Below are 20,382 nucleotides of genomic sequence, written 5' to 3' on the forward strand. Positions count from 1 at the left end.
CTATGGAGGGTTAGGCTGATTTATTTCATTAAATTATTTTAAAATTATGATTCATATATAGAATAAACTTTGATACAAATGATATAGGTCATTTTAATGTGGAGCCAATATCATACAGGTCCCACCTCTGGGGTTTTCATGTAGCCTCCTGTTGTGCTTTAAAAACATCCTCAAGGTGTTTTGCGCAAAATATTAATAGACTATTTATATTAATTTACGTGCATCATCAGGTCACCAGTAGTCCCACAGTCAATTGCACGCTATCTAATTAACCGATTAGTCATATAATTTCTCGATAAATTCATTATTGGTGCCTCGACTTAATCTTGCATTTTACGACGCTGCCTCAGCTTAGACCTACAATAAAGCTTTATAGACCCAAAAATAAACGATGTGTGGGGGGGGAGTGTAGAGATTTTGTGAAATGCGTTGCTTGAAAAAAAAAAAAAAAACACCAACAAAAAAAACCCTACAATGTATAGGCTAATCCTCATTAATACATCGGTGTAACACCATGTTAGTTCATGTGTTGAATATTTGGCCGTGTTGCTGGACAGAGACGGGCATCATAGGGGGCATATCACCCCTCCCACATCCACACATCATCGCGCACACAGCCCAGACGCACACACACACACACACACACACACACACACACACACACACACACACACACACACACACACACACACACACACACGGAATTTCTGCTCAGCCATGGCTCCCTGGTAGATGCTCAAAGCGGCTGTTGTCAGAGCAAATTAAATCTGCACTCGCTCGCTGCTTTCCTCCTGACCTTGCCTGCCTCTGGTTGGGTTTTCAATATTTTATTCGGGATTCCTGTGCTGTCTCCTCATGGCTACATCGGATGGACTAGACGGCTGTCTGCAACGAGGCAGATCTCAAAGTGACCCGAACATACTCACCGAACCGGGTATCGATTTGTCTCACAGCACAGGTAAGACACACGCGTCATTGTCTGGATATTCTGCTGAAAAAACAAGTGCATATAGGCTAAATATATATATTTTTATCATTATTATTATTTTGTTGCCGCTTATTTTGGCGAAGCAGCGGTTTCCATACGGCATCCTTGTGCCTGCCCAGTGGGATATCAGAACACCAATGTATAATTAGCGCATATGCTTCTAACCTTGGACATAAAAAAAAAAATACAGCCTGTAACACTGAATCCTGGAGCTGTAAATTGAAAATTAATGTGCCATATCAGCGTATGAGGAGCTGCATGCATGCCTCTCCAAGATTTGCGCGTAGACGCCTGTAGCCCGTTGGGTTGTTATGGCTGCAAGTAGTAGCCTATTTAAGAACCAGCGTGCAGGCCGTTTAATATGATATTTAACGCGTGCAACATTTACACTATCTGCCGCCCTGTGCGTGATGCAAACCTCCCGATTCAGCACCAGTAAATCGGCATGCATTCGTGGTCCATGGTGACAGTTGTTGTCTTATCTGATCCACCGTAGACCCCGTTATTTAGGAAACACATGGGTCTTCGGTTGTTTTTTGTGTGTTGAATTTTCATGCACATGCAGTGGTATGCCTATAGGTCTTTTCTCTGCGTAATGACAGCTCTGTCATCCCCCACCCCCCACTCTTCTCTTTCCCCCCCTCAACGCTGAGCTGATCACTGTTGTGATCAATGACCGGCCACGTGATAAAAAGGCTATAGGTGGAAATACCTCCCCTTTCCAAATTTAGGAGAGCCAGTGCTAGCAAGAAACCCATTCAGCAGTTCATGGATCCAGCTGGTGCGCGTTATTCTAACATGGAGTACAGGTTTATCTCTCTGTGGTCGGTTAGTCATCCCTCTGCATATGGAATAATGAATTGATCTTTCATTAATAACAGGAGAACACCAGGGAGCAGTCATGTTCTGCACGTCTCCAATGAACTCCTGCAAATAGATTTCATGTGCTCCTTGTTATGTTTTACTGCAAATGCATCTCACTCTTAGATTACCAATATATTGTTTCTTCAGTGAAAGTATGGCTTACATTTTTACGTAAGTGAGGCTATTTATGGTCATATTGTGTGGGCCTGGAAAGAGTCATTGCTCACTCCCACACATGGTGAGTTTTACGCACATGAAGAATGCTTGACTGAATGATTCAGAAAAAAAAGTGCCATTCACCTTTCAACTGCTCCATAATGAAGCCTGCGTTTTTTTTCTTTCAGTTTTTTTTTTCATTTGTTCCAAACTCACCTGTCTGCACTCATCAACTGCACATGGCACGTTTTCGATCAGGCCCTTCCTGAATTCAAACCTCCTGTGGACGGAGTACATGGGTGGATGTGATAATGTCACACTGGGTCTTTGACACACCTGAGTAAACAACACGGCAGCTTGGGAGAGCAGTGATGCTAGTGATGAGAGCTAAGAACTCTGGCAACACCAGCCTCTTATCACATGGTGGATATGCACAACCGTGATACTTGGCTAGGATGTGAATATACCATGCGATTAAAAAGAGACAGTAAATACAGTTGTTGCTGCAAGGACAATGTCAGTGTCTGGTGACCCAAAGTACACAACATCTCCCCACCCACTCCAACCCCCACCCTTTGCGTAGATCATCACTGTGCTAGCGTCTGGGACACCAGCCTTTGCCAAAGGATTACTTTGGCAAAGGCTTGCCTTTTTCCCCCAACACAGTGGCCCTTGCAGCTGCAGAGCCTGACACTGTATTCATCCACTTACTCAACACAGGGGAGGAGACTCAATAGAGACAGCAGTTACAGCTGACCATCACAGAGAAGCAGAGCTATGTTTTCTCTTGAATGAAGGTGCAGTAATAATAACACAGCAGGAACCCCGAGAAGGACGAATCAATATCGGTCTCAATCGGGCTATCCAACAATCCAATGCTAGTTTTTATTAAGTGCGAGGAATAACATTTCAAAGTGTTCATGCTTGACTTTCTTTTATTGTTGCTATAACTTTTCCTCCCAGGAGTCCATCTAGTGGAAACTGAATGGAAACAGCCTCCTCAAGCTGCAGATTTATAAGCATATATTAAATTTGTTTAGGAACATAAGTCGCTGCAGTATAAAACGTGTTTAGTCAGTTTGTTCAGAGGAGGACCTTTTAGACTCTCCTGCTAATAAAATGCCACTTTCCCTCAAACGTCCACTTAGTCATTGCTGATACTTGACCAAGGTAATGGTGTGGAGAGGACACCTTGAGGCTTTGCGGACGGGGAGCATGTCCAAGCAGGGCTGTCCCTGTGGCTTCTCTCCATACAGTCATTCCTTTGAAAGAGAGATGCACATGTGAACTACTGGCAGAATGTTTGGAAAGACTTTTATCAAAGGTTTTATTTTATTTTATTATTTATTTTATCTGTTTAGATAATAGAAAGTGCAGTGCTAATTCAGCATAAATACACAAGTATGGTGCAGATATAGCTGTACTGAATATCATTTCCATTCATTAATCTTAAAGGGACAACGAGGAGTTTGTATTTGGTTATAAAAAAAGTCTCACCTTAATGTGGATGAATCTACATTACCCACACTTGTTAATGGCTCAGTTTTTGATAAATATATCGTTTTGTCTTTATCGTTATTTTGTTATTATTAGTGGTGGAAATGCTGGGCGAGCTGACCAGCGTTTCCTTACTTTCAGTTTCGCGGACGCTGCCCGGCTGATGCTTGTTTTGTCTCCTTGAGAAGTGTGATCTAGCTAATGATTAGCATTATGACTGTTTCCAAATAGCAACCCCAAGAAACAAATGATCTACTGTAAGTGGCTGACTTGTTTATCAACTATTGGATTAATTGGTTCATTGCTCTCATACACTGAAGGTGCAAATGACCAGCTATTCATTTTTTCATCCTCCCTTACTTGCCATCCCTCATGGGAAGTCAGGGAGCTGGGTAAATGAAAGAGAAGTGTCCCTAGAGCGCACAGGAATTCAGTCATCTTGCTCAAGGCGATTGCAGAAGGGTGGTTTTTCGCAAACATGATGGCTGAAACCCGAGAACAGTCAGAGCTAATTTGTCCAGTTACAGAACAGTGTCTGAACCTCTAGCACCCACTGATCAGTGTTTTTTGGGCTCTTCCTCCTCTGCTGGTTTTACTGATACCTGGATAATCCTCCCAGATCTGACATCAGAGGAATCTCTGAGGACTGCAGGTATATGTTCAGCGAACAAGGAGTTATATCAAACCCTGTGAAAGCTGATATTGAGCCGTGACAATGACTCACCCCAAAGCAGAGCAATGTCTTGTGCATATACACCTTCCTTGTGCTGAGATCTTGATTAGTAGGATTTCTTTTTTTTAATCCAGAGCCATCAGGTCTTATTTAATTTGTCCCATGTTTCACAAAGCTTTGTTTAAAATGAAGACGTGACAATGTTCACAAAATGGTAGTGGTGCCACAGGAATCTTTATGTCATATTTCATAGAGCAACCCAGTTTTTAAGATTCGAATGACTGTAGTGTGAAGCAAAGATAAAGATGTACACATTTAAGCGCACATTTATATAAAGCACCTGCTCTGTCTTTAAGTACTTGAAGCATCTATCTATCTATCTATCTATCTATCTATCTATCTATCTATCTATCTATCTATCTATCTATCTATCTATCTATCTATCTATCTATCTATCTATCTATCTATCTATCTATCTATCTATCTGTCTATCTATCTGTCTATCTGTCTGTCTGTCTGTCTGTCTGTCTGTCTGTCTGTCTGTCTGTCTGTCTGTCTGTCTGTCTGTCTGTCTGTGAACTTGTTACATTCAGCTGTGACTAGTACGTGTTACTGTAAGTGAATAAAACAGCAGGAAGAGCACCAGTGGCTGGGAAGTGAGTTTCTCCTGCAGTTCAAGTCTGTAAATATCTCAGGATGACATCACGCTATATCTATGTTTGGTTAGGTCATCAGTTTTACTGGCAGGAATACACCTCAACTCATTCAAATAAAGGAAACCAATGGTATTTAAGGGTGGGGATTTTTTTATGTAAGTCGAATTACAATATTATTTGCAGTTGTTTTGATAATGCTCTTACTCTGTTGTCCTGGAAAGAACATACTGTTCATCAAAGTAAGAAGAGTTTACAGTAATAGAGGTGGCCTTTAGTAACACAGTTAAACACAAGTACACATCAAGCTCCATGCAAACAAACATGATTACAGTATGATGATAGACAGTGCAGTAGATATGCCATAGCTTGATCAGAGGAACCACCTGCACCTACATCAAGCTCAGCCTAATTAAGTAGCATATACTTACTTCCTATTTTCAGTAGCAGAGCTGTTATCCACGCCAGAGTCACGACTCATTCGTCATGGTCAGCCTTAAGGGACTGTGAGTCAGTCAAGGCCACCTGTTAGTAGCATCCACTGGAGAGCTATTCATTTCTCTCCTCCATGATGCACAGAGGTCCCCAAAGAGGCCAAGAAGAAACACTTAGCCATCTAGAGTCTGAGAGACGCTTCTTGCTTTTACCTTCATGAGAATTTTACTGTTGTTTATCATGACAGTATGTCCTAAAACAATGACTGTATGTTCTACAGCATCAACATCTATAGTGATACATACTGTAGATGTATCCATGACCAAGAGAACTGAGTCATTATATAGGCTACTGTAGTTTTTGTCCTCATTGAGGGTGGGTGGGACAAAACATTTCTATGTTACTGTATATTATAATATTTATTTCTAGCAGTAGGTGATGAGAATACATTTGCATGAATGGGGTGATAAAGATAATGGGCACGAGGGCTTGCTGCATGGATTGAATATGTAGTATGAAGATGATGTGATCTCAGATCTTAATCAACACCTATTGTATGGAAGATTTTGATGTATCATGTTCAACATAGTTTTTGCCAAGGAGCATTAAAGCTGTCCTTACAGCTAAACGAATGATGTAGCCTGTTATGTAAATACCTGATTTAGGCAAATCCAGTGAATGAAAAAATCTTGGCAAGTCACTCCATTTCTTGATAGGGTGAGCTCAACACACTGCAACTCAGGAAAACACACACAAATACACAAGCAACTTACTGTAATTTGACAACAAATGTGCTGCAAATCCAACACAACAGAGGGAGACTAAAAAGTGATGAACCTGGCTGAGATTTTTGAAGTTAAAAACACTGAATGATAAAAGAATCCCAACAGGTTCATCACTTTTTCCCTTTTGCCTGAATTCTGATATAATAAATATATACATTTTATTTCTTTAAAGGTAGGGTTGGACACAAGTCAAAAGTCCACGCCCCTTTCCTCAGACTTCTCTCTGAAGCCACGCCTCCAGAGCTCAGGAACAGGCAACGCTTGTTCAGCGTTGTGGTCACATCAAAGTGAAGCTGTGAAGGTGTCGCCCTCGCGGCGCAACCCAATGTAATCCCAATATGAGCGACGCGGCTTTCCGCGATACTGTCGCGTGTCGCGTGTCACAGTGTTTTTACAGGAATGTCCATCCCACAGCTGACTGACCTCTTTCATTTTTGTGAAAAAACATTAAATTAATTGGTTGCAATCGGAGTGTTAAGAAGATTTCAAATAATTACCGGTATGTAAAAAATGCTCAATAGGATCTCCAACCCTACATTTAAGTTTGTCTGAGAATCACAAAGAAAAGACAGTGTTGGGATCTAATGCTCATTACAGTAATGTAATGATTCAGCATTCACGGTGACCAACACCACCAAGTCTTCAGCTTTTTCCTCTCCAAATTAAGTGGGGCCACAAAGAGAAGCAATGTTAGTCTTCACATAAAAAACAAACAAACAAAAAACATTCCTTGTTCCTCTCTATAAGATATTTGGATCTTGTATTACTGTAAATGTACTGTCACATTGTGGAACCACACATGAGTTGTGAATGCTAAGCTGTATCTAGACGCCTTGTTGAGCTGTGCTCTCAATGGACGCCTTCACTCTCTTTCAGCCGCCCATGAAAATGGAGCACAAAAATGACGGCAACAACAAAAGCCCTACATCATGCCTGCTCCCTGTGGATGGGGGAGCAGATTAGGAATGTACCCTTGTTTGAGCCATTTGTTGCTGCGGCTGCTGTTTGCATGCATGTGTTTGTTTGTTTTTTTTGCATGTGCATGCATGTCTGCGTTGATCTGTTGCAGAACTAGGTCTGTGCAGACTCGTCGGGGAGCTGAACAGAAAGCTCTTGCAGAACATAGAAGACCAAGGCAGTTCTGAACACCTGTCACAGAAAGGCAGCATGTAATGGAGCTATTTAGCCTCTAAAAGCTAAGGTTAAATGGAGTTCAGGAAGTTGTATGCACAATGGTGTGAAGGGTAAAGAGCTAAGAGAAGAATCTCCTCTGGGTATCGAGTCTGTGAAGACACATTTTAGAGGAAAGGAGTAGAAGAAGGTGGCGACTGAATAAGTGAAGCAAGGAAGAAAAAGAGGTGAGAGGAACAGTGCAAGGAGAGAAAGAGATGAGGAGGCAGCAGCCTTCGTTGAAAGAAAGCCAAGAAGTTGTCCGAGTTGGTAAATGGCTACAGTCAGATGATGGATTGTCTATAGGAGACCATTAACAAAGAGGCAGTGGCTGTGTGGGTCTGATTTGGAAAGTCTCTGCACGAGCCATAGTACCTGGCCAGTTTTCCATGAATCTATACAGACATTAAAGTGATAGTTAAATCACCATGTTTTTTTCCCTATATGTTTTACTTTCCTTAGACAACTCCTTCTCTTCCTCTCTTTGCTAACTGCCTCAGTGTTTTACATGTCTTACCCCATTGTTATTCAAAATGCCTGCTGTATGAGAACCAAGCTGCAGTGGCTTTAAACTTTGATTTCTTCAAACCTAAACAACCATATAGACTATTTTTGTGACTGTGACTGTACTGTTATATTCAGTATTGGCATGGTAACTATATGCTGTTTAATCAGGTTTAGGGACAAAAACAACTTGGTCAGACTCAGGAAAAGATCATGACTGCACTGCGGTACTTCCTCAAGATTTATCATTTTTGTCGTCATGGTTTCTATAATAATGAAGTAGTTAAAACAAACAACTGAACTGCTATTTTCATCTGGCAATCAAACTTCACTCTTCTGTGTCAAAGTCCTGTGTTTTATTCACCCATCCATCCAAGCACTCCATTTGTGGATCTTACCACTACTACTACTCACTGCACCTTTCCGTTTGCTTGGGTTATACTTACTATGGCCACTAGGTGTCACCTAGCACGAAGATGTAACATCGTAACATCATAATAAGGACCTGCACATGGAGGACAGTCTCATTTACTCAGTAAATTAGAAGAAGATTATTTATTTTATTATTTAAGTCTTTAAAACCTAAATAATCGGCTGAAAGATGCTTCAAGTCTCCGCTGAGCTAAGGGGAAAGTAGGCTACAGAGTTGGGGGATGATTCTGAGTTTGCTATACAATTCACTGTTGATAATATTATAACATAAAACAAAACATATCACAAGTAAAGAAAGTGCTAGTTATCTTGTTGACCCTCTCCAGGGTCGATGAGTTTGTAACATCCACAGCAGCAACTCCCAGCGACTCTCTGTCTCTGTCTCTCTCACACACATGGGGACACAGAGATAGATGTGTTGCATCCTCACCCCTGTTTGCGGCTGCAGTGGCCCTGTCTCCTAACAAACCTGCCAGATTCAGTCAGAGATAGATGGAGAGGTTAGAGGGGAGTCGCAGATAACCGCTGGTGTCTGGGACAGAGAAACATGGGGGACAGGCGGGAAGGAGCCACAGAGTAAAGATGGAGTGAGACAGAAAGCAAAGGGAACCTGAGGCAGGTAAAGTTTGACAGACTTGAAAACACCTTGCAGAGGAGGCAAAGTGGTGTGAGGACTTCCACAGAGTGACTGTTTGATAGGCTCTTATACTACAGTGTTATTTAATATCTCTGCTCACTCCTCTCAGGAGATGGTAAATGAAATGCATAGGATCAGATGACTGAAGGAAAACAGCCATAAAACGGAAATGAATCAAAGCTTTTCATTGTGCTGCTGCGCTGTGTGTGAGGCACAAAGAGTGAAAGCCCAGTATAAACAACATCTGAAGCTTGGGCTACTTTGACATCTGGGCATCTCTACAAACTTAACACATATGAGAAACTCAATTAATAACTGTACTGAAAGGAATCTGTTCATGACATGATCACATTTAAAAACGTATTGCTAACGCTTATATCCCATTTATTATCTGTTCTGAGTTCCACATATTGACCCTCCAAGCTAGCTGTCCAGAAGAATAATACATTCAGCTGTTGGATACCTATTAATCATGATTTTTTGCACTATCACTGCCCATTGTACAGTCATATAAACTGCAAACTTTGTATTCATCAAAAGTAAAGCACAACACTACACAGTAAATTCTATAATGTCTCAGAAGGAAGAAGAAAAACTGTCTGAGATAAAACAGTGCTTAGTTCAGTCTCTTCTCATTTGTCAGTTCTCTCAACATACCTTTTTCCCCCCATCTAAAAACTGTATGATTGTTTATGATTTTTTTAAATTACTGTTAATGATAGTAAATATTAACTATATGTTGCATTGTGGGATGATATCATATGGGGTAAATTGTTTATGACCATTAGTCCTTCCCAACCCCCCAAATATTCATTATCTTGTCACAACTACAGAAAAACTGCAGTAAATACAGTGTTATGCATCAATGTGCAAACAGAGAGTGACTTTGGACTTGAGACTTTGCTGTACTGTGGCAGAGTGAATCTCAGCACCATGGACAGCACCAGCCTTTGCTTGCAAAAGGCTGCTGAACCAGGCAGAGCATGTGGTGATAAGTCTTGTCCTGGATCCCCTATACCTTGACCCAAACCGACTTGATCTGCTGGGAAAGAGGCCGGGGAATTGTTTTTTTTTGTTTTTTTTCCCCCGATGACACATTAACGAGGAAAGCACACTGTGCAGATTCGGGCACAAGTTCCATTTCATTTAATTTAGTCATCCCATACATCCATGTAAGCCAAATGTTCCAATCCAATCCCATTAAAACTGCTACTGGAGCTGTGGCCAAGGCTGTAGCACAGAGTTTGTGGTCTTTATCGATGGGCGAGTGGCTTCTAGCAACTTCATCAACACTGATTCATCATATGGTCTAAACCTGACTACTTAGATAATGTCCTTTTCAACAGTGCAGCATCTGTATGACACAGCACAACTGCAGCTTGTGTGGTCACACAAACAAATGTGTATCACTGAACAAAATATTTTGTAGAAACTCTGCCTTTCTGTCATCAGTCCAACAAAGCTCATATGAGAGATTTCACTGTCAGTGACTCATTTTTGACCCAAAGCAATTCTCAAAGCAGCTCTTTACATCATCTCTCTGGCATGATATACAGAAACAAGTTGATACCATATCTGAGAGCTTCTTTGTATTTTAATTCAGTTGTTGTAAATCTTGTCATAGGTTTAGTTATCATGATGGTAGTAATACAAAAACCAACAGGTGGTGTATTAGTTTGGCCCCACGTCCCTAGTTTGTCTTCCATGATATGCATGACATAGCTATTGACATGCTTATTACATGGTATAATGGCAAATATGGCCATGCATGTAACGCCTGGCCTGTTTAAATATATCCATATATCCGTAACAAATGAGGTTACTGGATGGTTAGTGCACTGACTCGTGTCTGCACAGTCTGGCGTCATAAAATGAGCTCTTTGGCCACTGTTCACCCTGGCTCTGTATGATCTATTTGAGATCCAGCACATGGGATAAATACAGCTTTTTGGACAATAATATGTTGTTGTTTTTTTAAACCTTGTTTTCAACCAAGCATTGTGCTTTCCATGAGGAGAAGCAGCTTTTCGAACAAAGGCTCTTGGTTCTAGTTCCAGCTAAGTTTTTAATAGTCCCATGCTTGTATTGCTGCACACTTGAGGAAATCCAAAAGTGAGTGGCGTCCTTGCTGTGGGAACCTGTTTGGAGATTACTGTGCTAACAGTGGTGATTCGTACGGTTCCTGTGTGCACATCCCACTGTCTTTGCTGCCTGGAGACCATGATGTGCTCTCCTCCCCTGCAGAGGGATGTGAGCTCAGTGGAACTGAGCTATCAGCTTCTGTATCAAGTGTAAAAAAAAAACATGTACACAAGCACTCATGCACTGGCACACATTGTGGGTGCAGCATTTGTCTCATTCGGTCTCCCTCCCTCTCTCATGCACACACTCAGTATGCTTTATATAAATTTTTCACGCTTTGACCTAAATCAGTGAAAATAACAGGAATAAATTACACACCATTGCTCACCCACGTAACTCCACTACTGGAGTCTGCGACTGGCCTAGCTGGCTGAAAACACCCACGCCCAATCGCAGACCCATGGCTAACTCACCTGTGCATAAACCCTGAGAGGGCCCGCTCACATTTACATTTTGTTAATATCTTGTCTTGAGCAGTTAAAAATTACTAGGAGTTCATGATGTTCAAAGACAGATAGAAACACAGGCTGCTCTTAGGATTAAAGCTATGACCTTCTTGTTCCTGGAAAAGTCTTTCTAAACATGAGGCTGGCTGCCATTTTTTTAGTCAGCAGTGTCTCAAAGTGTAATTTTATAATTAAACCATCTCTGTCAAGCGGTGAATCTTTTGCAAACAGCTCCTGTGAATATATGAAAAGAGCTGAATGAGTCCATATGAATTTTGCAGTTTGTTAGATTAATGTGATAGACAGCAGGAACAGCCCAAGATATGAAGGGTGAACCAAGACTTCCATTACTTGATTGGGGGGGAAAGCTTTTTAATGGAATAAGACAAGATTTCTTATAATGGGAACGCAGCCCAAAACTTAACTGTATGAACTGAAAGTCTTCCTGGACACAGTGAGGACGTCTTCCTTCTCTGGTTGTTGTTGGGGGAGCAGGTTGGAGTGACATTTGCCAAGGCTCACCCTATCGTTTGGGTGACAGAAAAAACATTTTTGGCTCACTACTGTAGGTGGCTGCAGGGAGGGTTTCACAAGTTGCTCAGAGATAGCTGATCTTTTTTTGCCTTCAGTGTGTCCGTGTCTAAATGTGTCATTCATGTACATGCTTGTGTATGTGTGCATCTGTAAATTATTGTTATCCAAATTTCTAGCTGACTATATGCAGAGGTAGCCTACCTATTTTTAACATGACAATTACCATCCAGAGCAACAACCAAACTAGGACTTTTAAAGAGCACAGCACAAACCAACACCAGTACAGTCATTAAAGCAGAAGTAAGCGATATTTTTGTGTTAATATAAGTCTTAAATAGTTGTATCTTCCGACAGCAATCACTTCTATAGAGTGTTTGGTCTGAAACACGGGTCTGTCAGTCACTCTGCTCTGCTCTGAGCCCAGGAGAAAACTTTCCTCGTATCCTACAATTTTTATCCAATGAGGAGAGAGAACGGCATGAAGGGGCGGTCCTCTCTGTGTGTGCAGCCAAGGGATGCGCCTGAATGTGGTGACGTAGGGACGAGGACTGTTATGGTGCGTTCAAGGCAGCCCGTAACTCGTGTTTTTCCGACCTGTGAAGTCGTACCAGTTCGATCTGGTACGACTTCACGGGTCAGAAGTTACGAGTGGCCGTTATAGTGACTTTCACAGGTAAAACAGGTCGGAAAAACACGAGTGGGTTGCCTGGAACGCTACAAAGTCGTAAGTCGTGACTTGAAGCTGTAATTTACGGTTTCAAAAGCCTGCCTGGAACGCAGCATTAGCCAAAACGACCGGATCGCTTACTTCTGCTTTAACTTCTTGTTATTCAGTCTTATTTTTTGATCCAAATAAAAAATACCCATTATGTCATTTTACTTAGGCTACTTGAATGTCCTAAAATCCTTGGTTATTTCCATCAAATTTGAAGATGCAGTACTACTCAGATATTGAGCTCTGAAGTTTTTGCATCATTTAGGGTAAATGAACTTGTTTGAGTTTTTTTGTTTGTTTTGTTTTAAAGAAATACTGAAGTGAACACTGAACCAAGGCTGGCACGCTTACAAGTGTCTTTTTTTTTTCTCAAGAATTGTCAAGAATGGATCGGAGGATGACAAATCTTGACTGTCATTCCCTAGTATGATCTAGGCTCCAAAAGCACTTTACCATGTGCTTTGTAAGACTGGTCCAATAGAACAGTCAAAAGGAAAACGAGTTGTGAAGAGCCGTGCGGCAATCACCACAAGAGATGTTCTACATCCAAGCCCACCTGTCTGCCAGGTTTCATGAAAATCTAAACTCAAGTGAAACCAGGTAAACGTCTCTCCATCAGACCGGGGAATGACGTTAACGCTCCAAGTTCTCCTTGTTGATGCTTCAGCAAAGGCTTACACGTGAAGCCACCCACTAGTCCTCATTCTCAACACCAACATATGGTAACAAACAAGGGCCCCAGGCACTTACTATTGGCTGATGGCCTCACTGACATCATTTCACTCTCTTGATGCCAGTAGCCCACATGCTGGAGTTTCACACTTGGGCTGTAATCACTTTGATGATCTGGAGGCTTGACCTTTGCAGACTCATGTAGCCTTACACCCTGATATCCTGTCTTCTCAGAAACAAGATTCATTCCCAAACAAATGACAGAATATGTAAGGATGAGTCATCTTAAGATTAGTGCGAAATACAAACATAAAATTCTGTCTCTCTAAAGGTAAATGCAAAAATATTATTTTTTAATTTCTCCCTTATGCAGACTTGAAAACATACAAAAGTTTGTTGCCTGTCTTCACTTTAAAACAGTGTTTCCACTAGGATTTTTTGATGGAGTAGCAGCAGTGGCGTGTCACTTCTGTATGAGACTGCTTTCTAATGAGATTACAAAATTGGATTGGAAAAAATGAATAAAATCAACTTTAAAAGGGCTATGTGTAATGTAAATGACCAAGGAATACACTGTATGAAAAAGAAAATGGACAAACCCCCAGGTCTGCATTTTTAACGTCTTCTAAAGAGGAAAAGCTATTGCGTACTCATCATCAGCCATTTTTATTGTAATTCCATTATTGTTGAAATATTTTTCTTAGGGCCTAAAGAGATGAGTGATAACATTAAATTATTTTTTGCAACTTATTTTCCACTCCTGCCTGTTTAAGGGTTAAATTGAGTACAGTCAGGTGCATTTTCTTGAACAATGAAGTATCAACTCATTTTGTTGATCCATTAGCTGGGTCAGATATTTTCAGCCATATCAAGCTGGCCGTAGTTTGGGCCACTGCAACTTAACTATTATAAACTTTGTGCGTTTGTGGTCCCCAGAGGATGAATTCTATACTAACCTTAGTCATCTGCTCTATATCTAGATAAATGTGTATACAGAATCCTGCTAAACACTTGTATGTGTGCTTCAGTAGTCTCATCAGAAATATAAATAACATCAAACCAACCCTTGACTCTCATCATCTCTGCAGGCCACATGGAGCTTTGGTTCCTCGCTCCATTCGCCTGGTCCTTCCACCCGGGCAACTGACAATGTGCCCTTGAATGGACCACCTCCTTGCTGGCTGCCACGCCAGCTAACCTCCTCTCTTTACCCCCCTGGCTTTACAACTGTGCTGCCATCTGTCTGTAGCCCCACTGCCTCAGGGGCCCGGCCACAGTCAGGGCACCCAGCTAGCAACTTTAATGGAGAGAGTGAGGAGCAGAAGAGCTAAAGCAACACAAAATGTAATGTGAATAAGGGAGAGGAGGTTAGCTGGCGTGGCAGCCAGCAAGGAGGTGGTCCATTCAAGGGCACATTGTCAGTTGCCCGGGTGGAAGGACCAGGCGAATGGAGCGAGGAACCAAAGCTCCATGTGGCCTGCAGAGATGATGAGAGTCAAGGGTTGGTTTGATGTTATTTATATTTCTGATGAGACTACTGAAGCACACATACAAGTGTTTAGCAGGATTCTGTATACACATTTTGCACCTGGGAATAGAGAAGATGAAAATACTTGCTTGTTTTGTGCACATAGTTAGAAAAGACTGAAAAACAAAAAGACCTCAGCTGCTAAGTAACACCCCAAACACAGAAAATAAGTATGATTAATATATGATAAGTTGCAGTGGCCCAAACTACGGCCAGCTTGATATGGCTGAAAATATCTGACCCAGCTAATGGATCAACAAAATGAGTTGATACTTCATTGTTCAAGAAAATGCACCTGACTGTACTCAATTTAACTCGAAGGATGAATAATACTTAGTGAACAACATTTTTGACTTGAACTCCTTTGTTGGCCTATGATATCCCAGAGAGAGCGCTGGTTGAGTTTGAGAGATTTAAACATCTACTTGTAAAATAAGATGTTACATGACAAATGTTGAATATACAGCCAGATGATGCAGTTGTAGTTGCTGACATCACATTTGTCCCAGTGAGCTACTAGATCATCAGGGGAGTGCTCTTCTGATTTATCTTTTTAATGCTATAGAGAGAGCTTTGTAAAAAAAAAAAACACCAGCCCATTCACCAGCCCGCCCTGTCAGGTGATTCAGCAAGCCGAGACTTCGCCCCTCACAACCTCACTGGTGGATCCTCCACATTGCAAAATCTGCTAGAAGGTCACAAACGGATCCAGTGTTTCGTTCCTGTTCACTTCATTCAGTTTTCGCTTTTGTGGCAGTATCAGGTATCAGGGCAGAGCAAGAAAGCCTCTGACACATTTTTACCTTTCTTTTTTTTTTAGACATTCTACCATTGAAGAGAAAAAACATTTCTGTTGGTTACTTCTCCCCCTCATCACTTATGGGGGGTGCACATGTGGGGAGAGATCTTATGCTCCTGAATGTGCTGACAAGCTGGTTAAGCGGGGTGTGGTCCCTGGTGGCACAGTAACGCGCTCTGTTTCAGTTTTCTTGCCAAGTCACATTATCATATTGTCTACTTTATTCCACTCTTCATCATTTTTTATTTTTGCGCTGCACTAATGCAGTATTGAGTTTAGCAGCTGTAGCTGACACTTGCCTGCACTTCTTTCATTGTTTATGAATTGTACTGGGAATTCGAGGCCGTGATATCACTACCTGATTGGACTTAACAGTGTGTGCAGAGTTGTGTAGAAGACGACTGTGGCCTTATACAGGAAACACACTATTTTTCCACTGCATCCAGCTGACACGTGGATTTAACAAATCCTATTTGCATTAGCATATTAATTAGAATCGCACATCATCACCACATGGTGCGTGTGGGCTGTACATGCACGCCTGCCTGACACACATTTCGATACACCCTCATCCAGCGGATAAAAAGAAATCTCCATGTGCTACATGTGTTTTCACCTTATTCCTCTGCTCTACCCAGACTCCCGTCATTTTCTCTGAACGACCACCCCTTCTATGAAAATGTAGTTACTTGATATGCATTATAAATAGCTGCTCTGTGATTGGACGAGCCCAGATTCTCCTGCAAGCTCTTCCGTATAGCAACAGCCCCCTCCCATCGCTCCTTCTCGCCTCTTTCCCCTGGAATCCCCCCCCCCACCCCCACCCCCCTTCCCTCCCTCCCTCCTTCCCTCTTTCAAAATGCAGACAGATCTTGTCCTCCATGTGGCTTCACCCCTACCCACAATGCACTTGGTGCTGCCACTGGCTTTAGATGTGGCAGGCAGTGTCTGTGTAGGGGGCTCCTCTCCTCTCCTCTCCTCTTCTCTCTCTCCTCCTCCTCCTCTCCTCTAAGCTACAGACTGGCTCGCTCCTCCCGCTGGCTCCCACTGCTGCGGCAGCATCTGGATATGGTCGCCATAGCAACAGCAGCAGGCCCCTTTCTCCACACACTGTCTCTCTCTCTCTCTCTCTCTCTCTCTCTCTTTCGCTCTCACACAGACACCTCTACCCCTCCTTCTCCCCCTCTCCTTCTCTTAAGCTTTTTTCCCCCCTCTGTGCGACTGGGTGCCTTTCCTTCAAGCTTGACCTGGATTCTGCGCGCGGTGCCATGTCTGCCGCGCTGAATGTGTGACAGTACTGATGATGACACAGTGAGACGGGTGTGCATGGTCAACTGACCTGTTTCCAGGAACTTTTTAGGATCAAACTATGAACAGGAAATTACCCCCTTTTCATCATCTATTCTCTCGTTTTCTGTCTCGCTATACTTTTCCTTTTTCCTCTTTTTTCATTCCTCTTCTCAGCTTGCGAAGCCCACTTTCCCGTTACTGGTACCTTTCTTTTCCCTTCCTTTCCCTCCTTTCATTTCCTTATTTCTCACTTCCCTTTCATTTTCCCAACACCCCCCATTTCCTACCTCGTTTCCCGCTCCCACTCTTCTCTCCTCCCCCAATCACTAACCACCATCCTCTTCCTACTCCACACCCATGTGCTTCAGGGAAGAAGCAAGGGGCTGCAAAAGAAAAAAAAAAAGCATGAAAAGGAGTCAGCTGTATCCTCCCTCCTCCATCACTGTACTCTATATCACACCCTAAGCAACTCAACAGAGCCCCCCACCACCACCCTCTTTCTCCCCAACCTCTCGCGTCACAAATCCTTTCCTCCTCCTCAGCTGAATATTTGAACAAAGATATCAGCCTCCTGAAGGCAGATATGGCTCCATTTTTGTCACATTGACGTATGTAGCTCTTAAATACATGGTGTTTATTGTGCATTTCCTCTTTCTTGGCTCTCTTTGTGCCTGGATGCGGGCAATCCAGCAGTGTGCGCACATGGATCTGTAGACCCACACTTTGCTTGATATGAGTCACAGTGATCATTCATTCAAATACAAGTTTCCTCTTAAGAAAGAAAGGGGTGGCAGTGCAGTATTTTTTTTATTCTTTTCACAATTTGCATTTGAAACAATATTAATCACTTACACAGATTTTTTTAGTGACTGTTGTTGAGACTATTTTGTCTGTATTTTATTTTGTTGTCCGTTGTTTTAAATTTCATTTACATTATTTTCTTTTTTGATCCTTTCTTTTATCACACTGCTTATATGTGTCCAAATCTAAAATGTTTTTATCACACAGTGTATTTTATTTGCATTATATTATTTGGACCCATAACAAGCTAATTAGGATCCCAAAAGAAGGGCATTATGGGACATACTGGGGATGTATTTGTACCTCCTGGAAATCTAGCTCACTGTAGAGAGCAGGGGCAGAAAATATAATATAGATAAATCTGGAAGTGTAGCACCATGTTAGCATGAAAAAAGATTGATACATTAAATATAATATAATAGCTCTGATTTACTAAGAAGCCAAGTCGAATGTCATTTCTGGGAAAGCTGTGAGACTGGTACACCTGTTGGTCTCTAGGGGGAAAAAATCTTTTTGTAGTTTTAGGAGCCTCCCTGTGTCTGTGTGCCTTTCTTGCTTTCTCCAGGTTTGGACTGTGAGAGATGTTTATTTTGATACGTGATGTATGGCTCGGACAGAGGGATTCACAGGAAAATAACAGCCACGAGGGAGTGCGCCTTGATCAAATTAGTCTTTCTAATTCAATCTGTTCACAGCACTTGAAGTCCATCATGGTTTATTCAGTAAGGTGAGCGTACTAATTGTGTTCCGCCTTCTCTCCCCTTCTGTCTCCCGCCCTTCACCTACATTTGCATGTTGGGTGATTTTTCTTCATCCCTCCCACACTCCCTCTCACTTTTGCCCTTTCTTTCCCTTTTTCTGACCTTTCTCCTGACAACACCACCCACCCCACTCTTTCCTTACCGCGCTTCATCCTCCGAACAACTCTGGGCCCCTCTCTGGGCTTTCTCCTCCTCCATCTCCACTGTCTCTGTAGTAGAGTTGGTGGACCAGCAGAGGGTGCTGAGGACCGGTTGCCTGGTGAGCGGAGTCCACACTCCACCCATCCGACGAAACAGCAAGCTGGCCACCCTGGGGCGTATCTTCAAGCCATGGAAGTGGAGGAAAAAGAAAAATGAAAAGCTCAAGCAGAGTTCCACAGGTACATAAAGTAGAGTAGTTGAATGAGAGGAGGTTGTAGATTTCCAGGTGCCACAAACAGATGCACTCACTCACATTTCTCGTCATCTGCCCTAATGAATTAAATTAGGGAGATAATAAGAGGGCGTAGGTGAAAAGATGCACAGAGTGGAGTTCTAACTGTCTCAATCATTTAAATTGATTGCAGGGAAATGTTGTCATTGTGTACACCAAAATGTGCACAAAATGTGCACATTATAAAATCAAAAGCAAAGGAGGAAACAATTATGGCCCTCTGATGAAAAACACACCTGTTGCATTTTGATGCTGCTGACATTTTTTTTATGAGGGCTCAGGCATACTGTCAACATCAGTATCATATTTCAATATCAAAATGTAACATAGCAAAGTAAATCGCATGTTACAAATCACTAATAAAACTTAGATGTATCTTTTCTCTTAAGTCATACAGCTGTATCTGAATTTCTGAAATATAAAGGTCAGTAGACCATTCAACAACACTAACTACTGTTTTGCAGGCATCACTAAAATTCTCAAGAATCCAACAAACATTAAGATTAAATAATTTTATGTTTTCTGCACAATAAAAAAATATTTAATCCAGATGGCTTGAAGACAAAAGTCTTAAGACAATCTGTCCCAGCTGTTAAAAAAAATCAATTGTTGGTTTGACTCTATTCTGATCATCATTACCAAATATTATGAAATCATAAAACAACAGGACCATAGGTTATTGTGAGCTGACAAACAGTACTGATAAATAATTGTACAGTAACTCTGTGTTCCTGGCATCCTCAGGTTGACAAGCATTATATTTGCTGTACACAAGGTGAAATACGATGCTCTTCCTGTAATGGAGAGTGCTGTTAAACCAAGGTGGCTTAAAGAGTGAATGTTACTTTGGGTCATCACTGTTACAGATGGTCGCACGACTCATTCAGCCACCTGATTTCATTGTAGTGACATGTTGGAACTGTCTTTTCACAAGCAATTTCTAATGACTTTTATTCACAATATTTTATAAAGATAACTGATTCATGCACATTATATCTATTCATAGTGTTTTTGTTTTGTGCTATCTCACAGTGCACAAGGTGAAAATACATCCCCGAATCAATAAAGCAAATAAACTAAGCCTCGACCAATAGGACCAGAAATGATATGTCACCGGTGATAATTCACATGAGTGACACAAAATCTTGTCTATACACAACAAAGAAATCATAACAGCAACATACATGCTTCTCTCTTCTTGATCCTCACACAGATGTAGCATTATCCAGCAGTCTTCTATGCCGCGACCCAAACTCCCCCACTCAGGGCTGCTGCTCAGATGGTGCAGTCCTGCTTGGAGGATTCGGAGGGTCTTTGAACGCAAACCTCACAGTCAGCAGCGTGGAGTACCTTGGTCCTGATGAGGAGCTTCCCCCCTCTGGTAGGACAGTCCCTTGCTTTAATCAACAGACACTGTAGCAGCATAACAAACAGATAAGCAGAAAAAAAGGAATGATTTGTAAAAGT

The 20,382-nt window shown here is 41.9% G+C and overlaps 1 protein-coding gene across 3 annotated transcripts in view; it reads left to right on the forward strand.

Moving 5' to 3' along the window:
* Nucleotides 1-662: 662 nt before the first annotated feature.
* phactr3a (phosphatase and actin regulator 3a) overlaps nt 663-20,382 on the forward strand; it is a 30,913-nt gene continuing 11,193 nt past the window's right edge. For 2 of the 3 annotated variants that reach the window (XM_085781621.1, XM_085781622.1), the window contains exons 1-3: nt 664-958; nt 18,698-18,862; nt 20,129-20,296. In XM_085781621.1, coding sequence (XP_085637747.1) covers nt 856-958; nt 18,698-18,862; nt 20,129-20,296 — 436 coding nt within the window. In that variant the 5' untranslated portion in view covers nt 664-855. Of the gene's footprint in view, nt 959-18,697; nt 18,863-20,128; nt 20,297-20,382 lie in introns of all 3 variants that reach the window. The other variant, XM_085781623.1, reaches the window with a different exon arrangement.

Source organism: Trachurus japonicus, chromosome 7 (assembly GCF_045865225.1).
Source record: "Trachurus japonicus isolate A0001 chromosome 7, Traja_1.0".
In the NCBI taxonomy this organism is placed as follows: domain Eukaryota; kingdom Metazoa; phylum Chordata; class Actinopteri; order Carangiformes; family Carangidae; genus Trachurus; species Trachurus japonicus.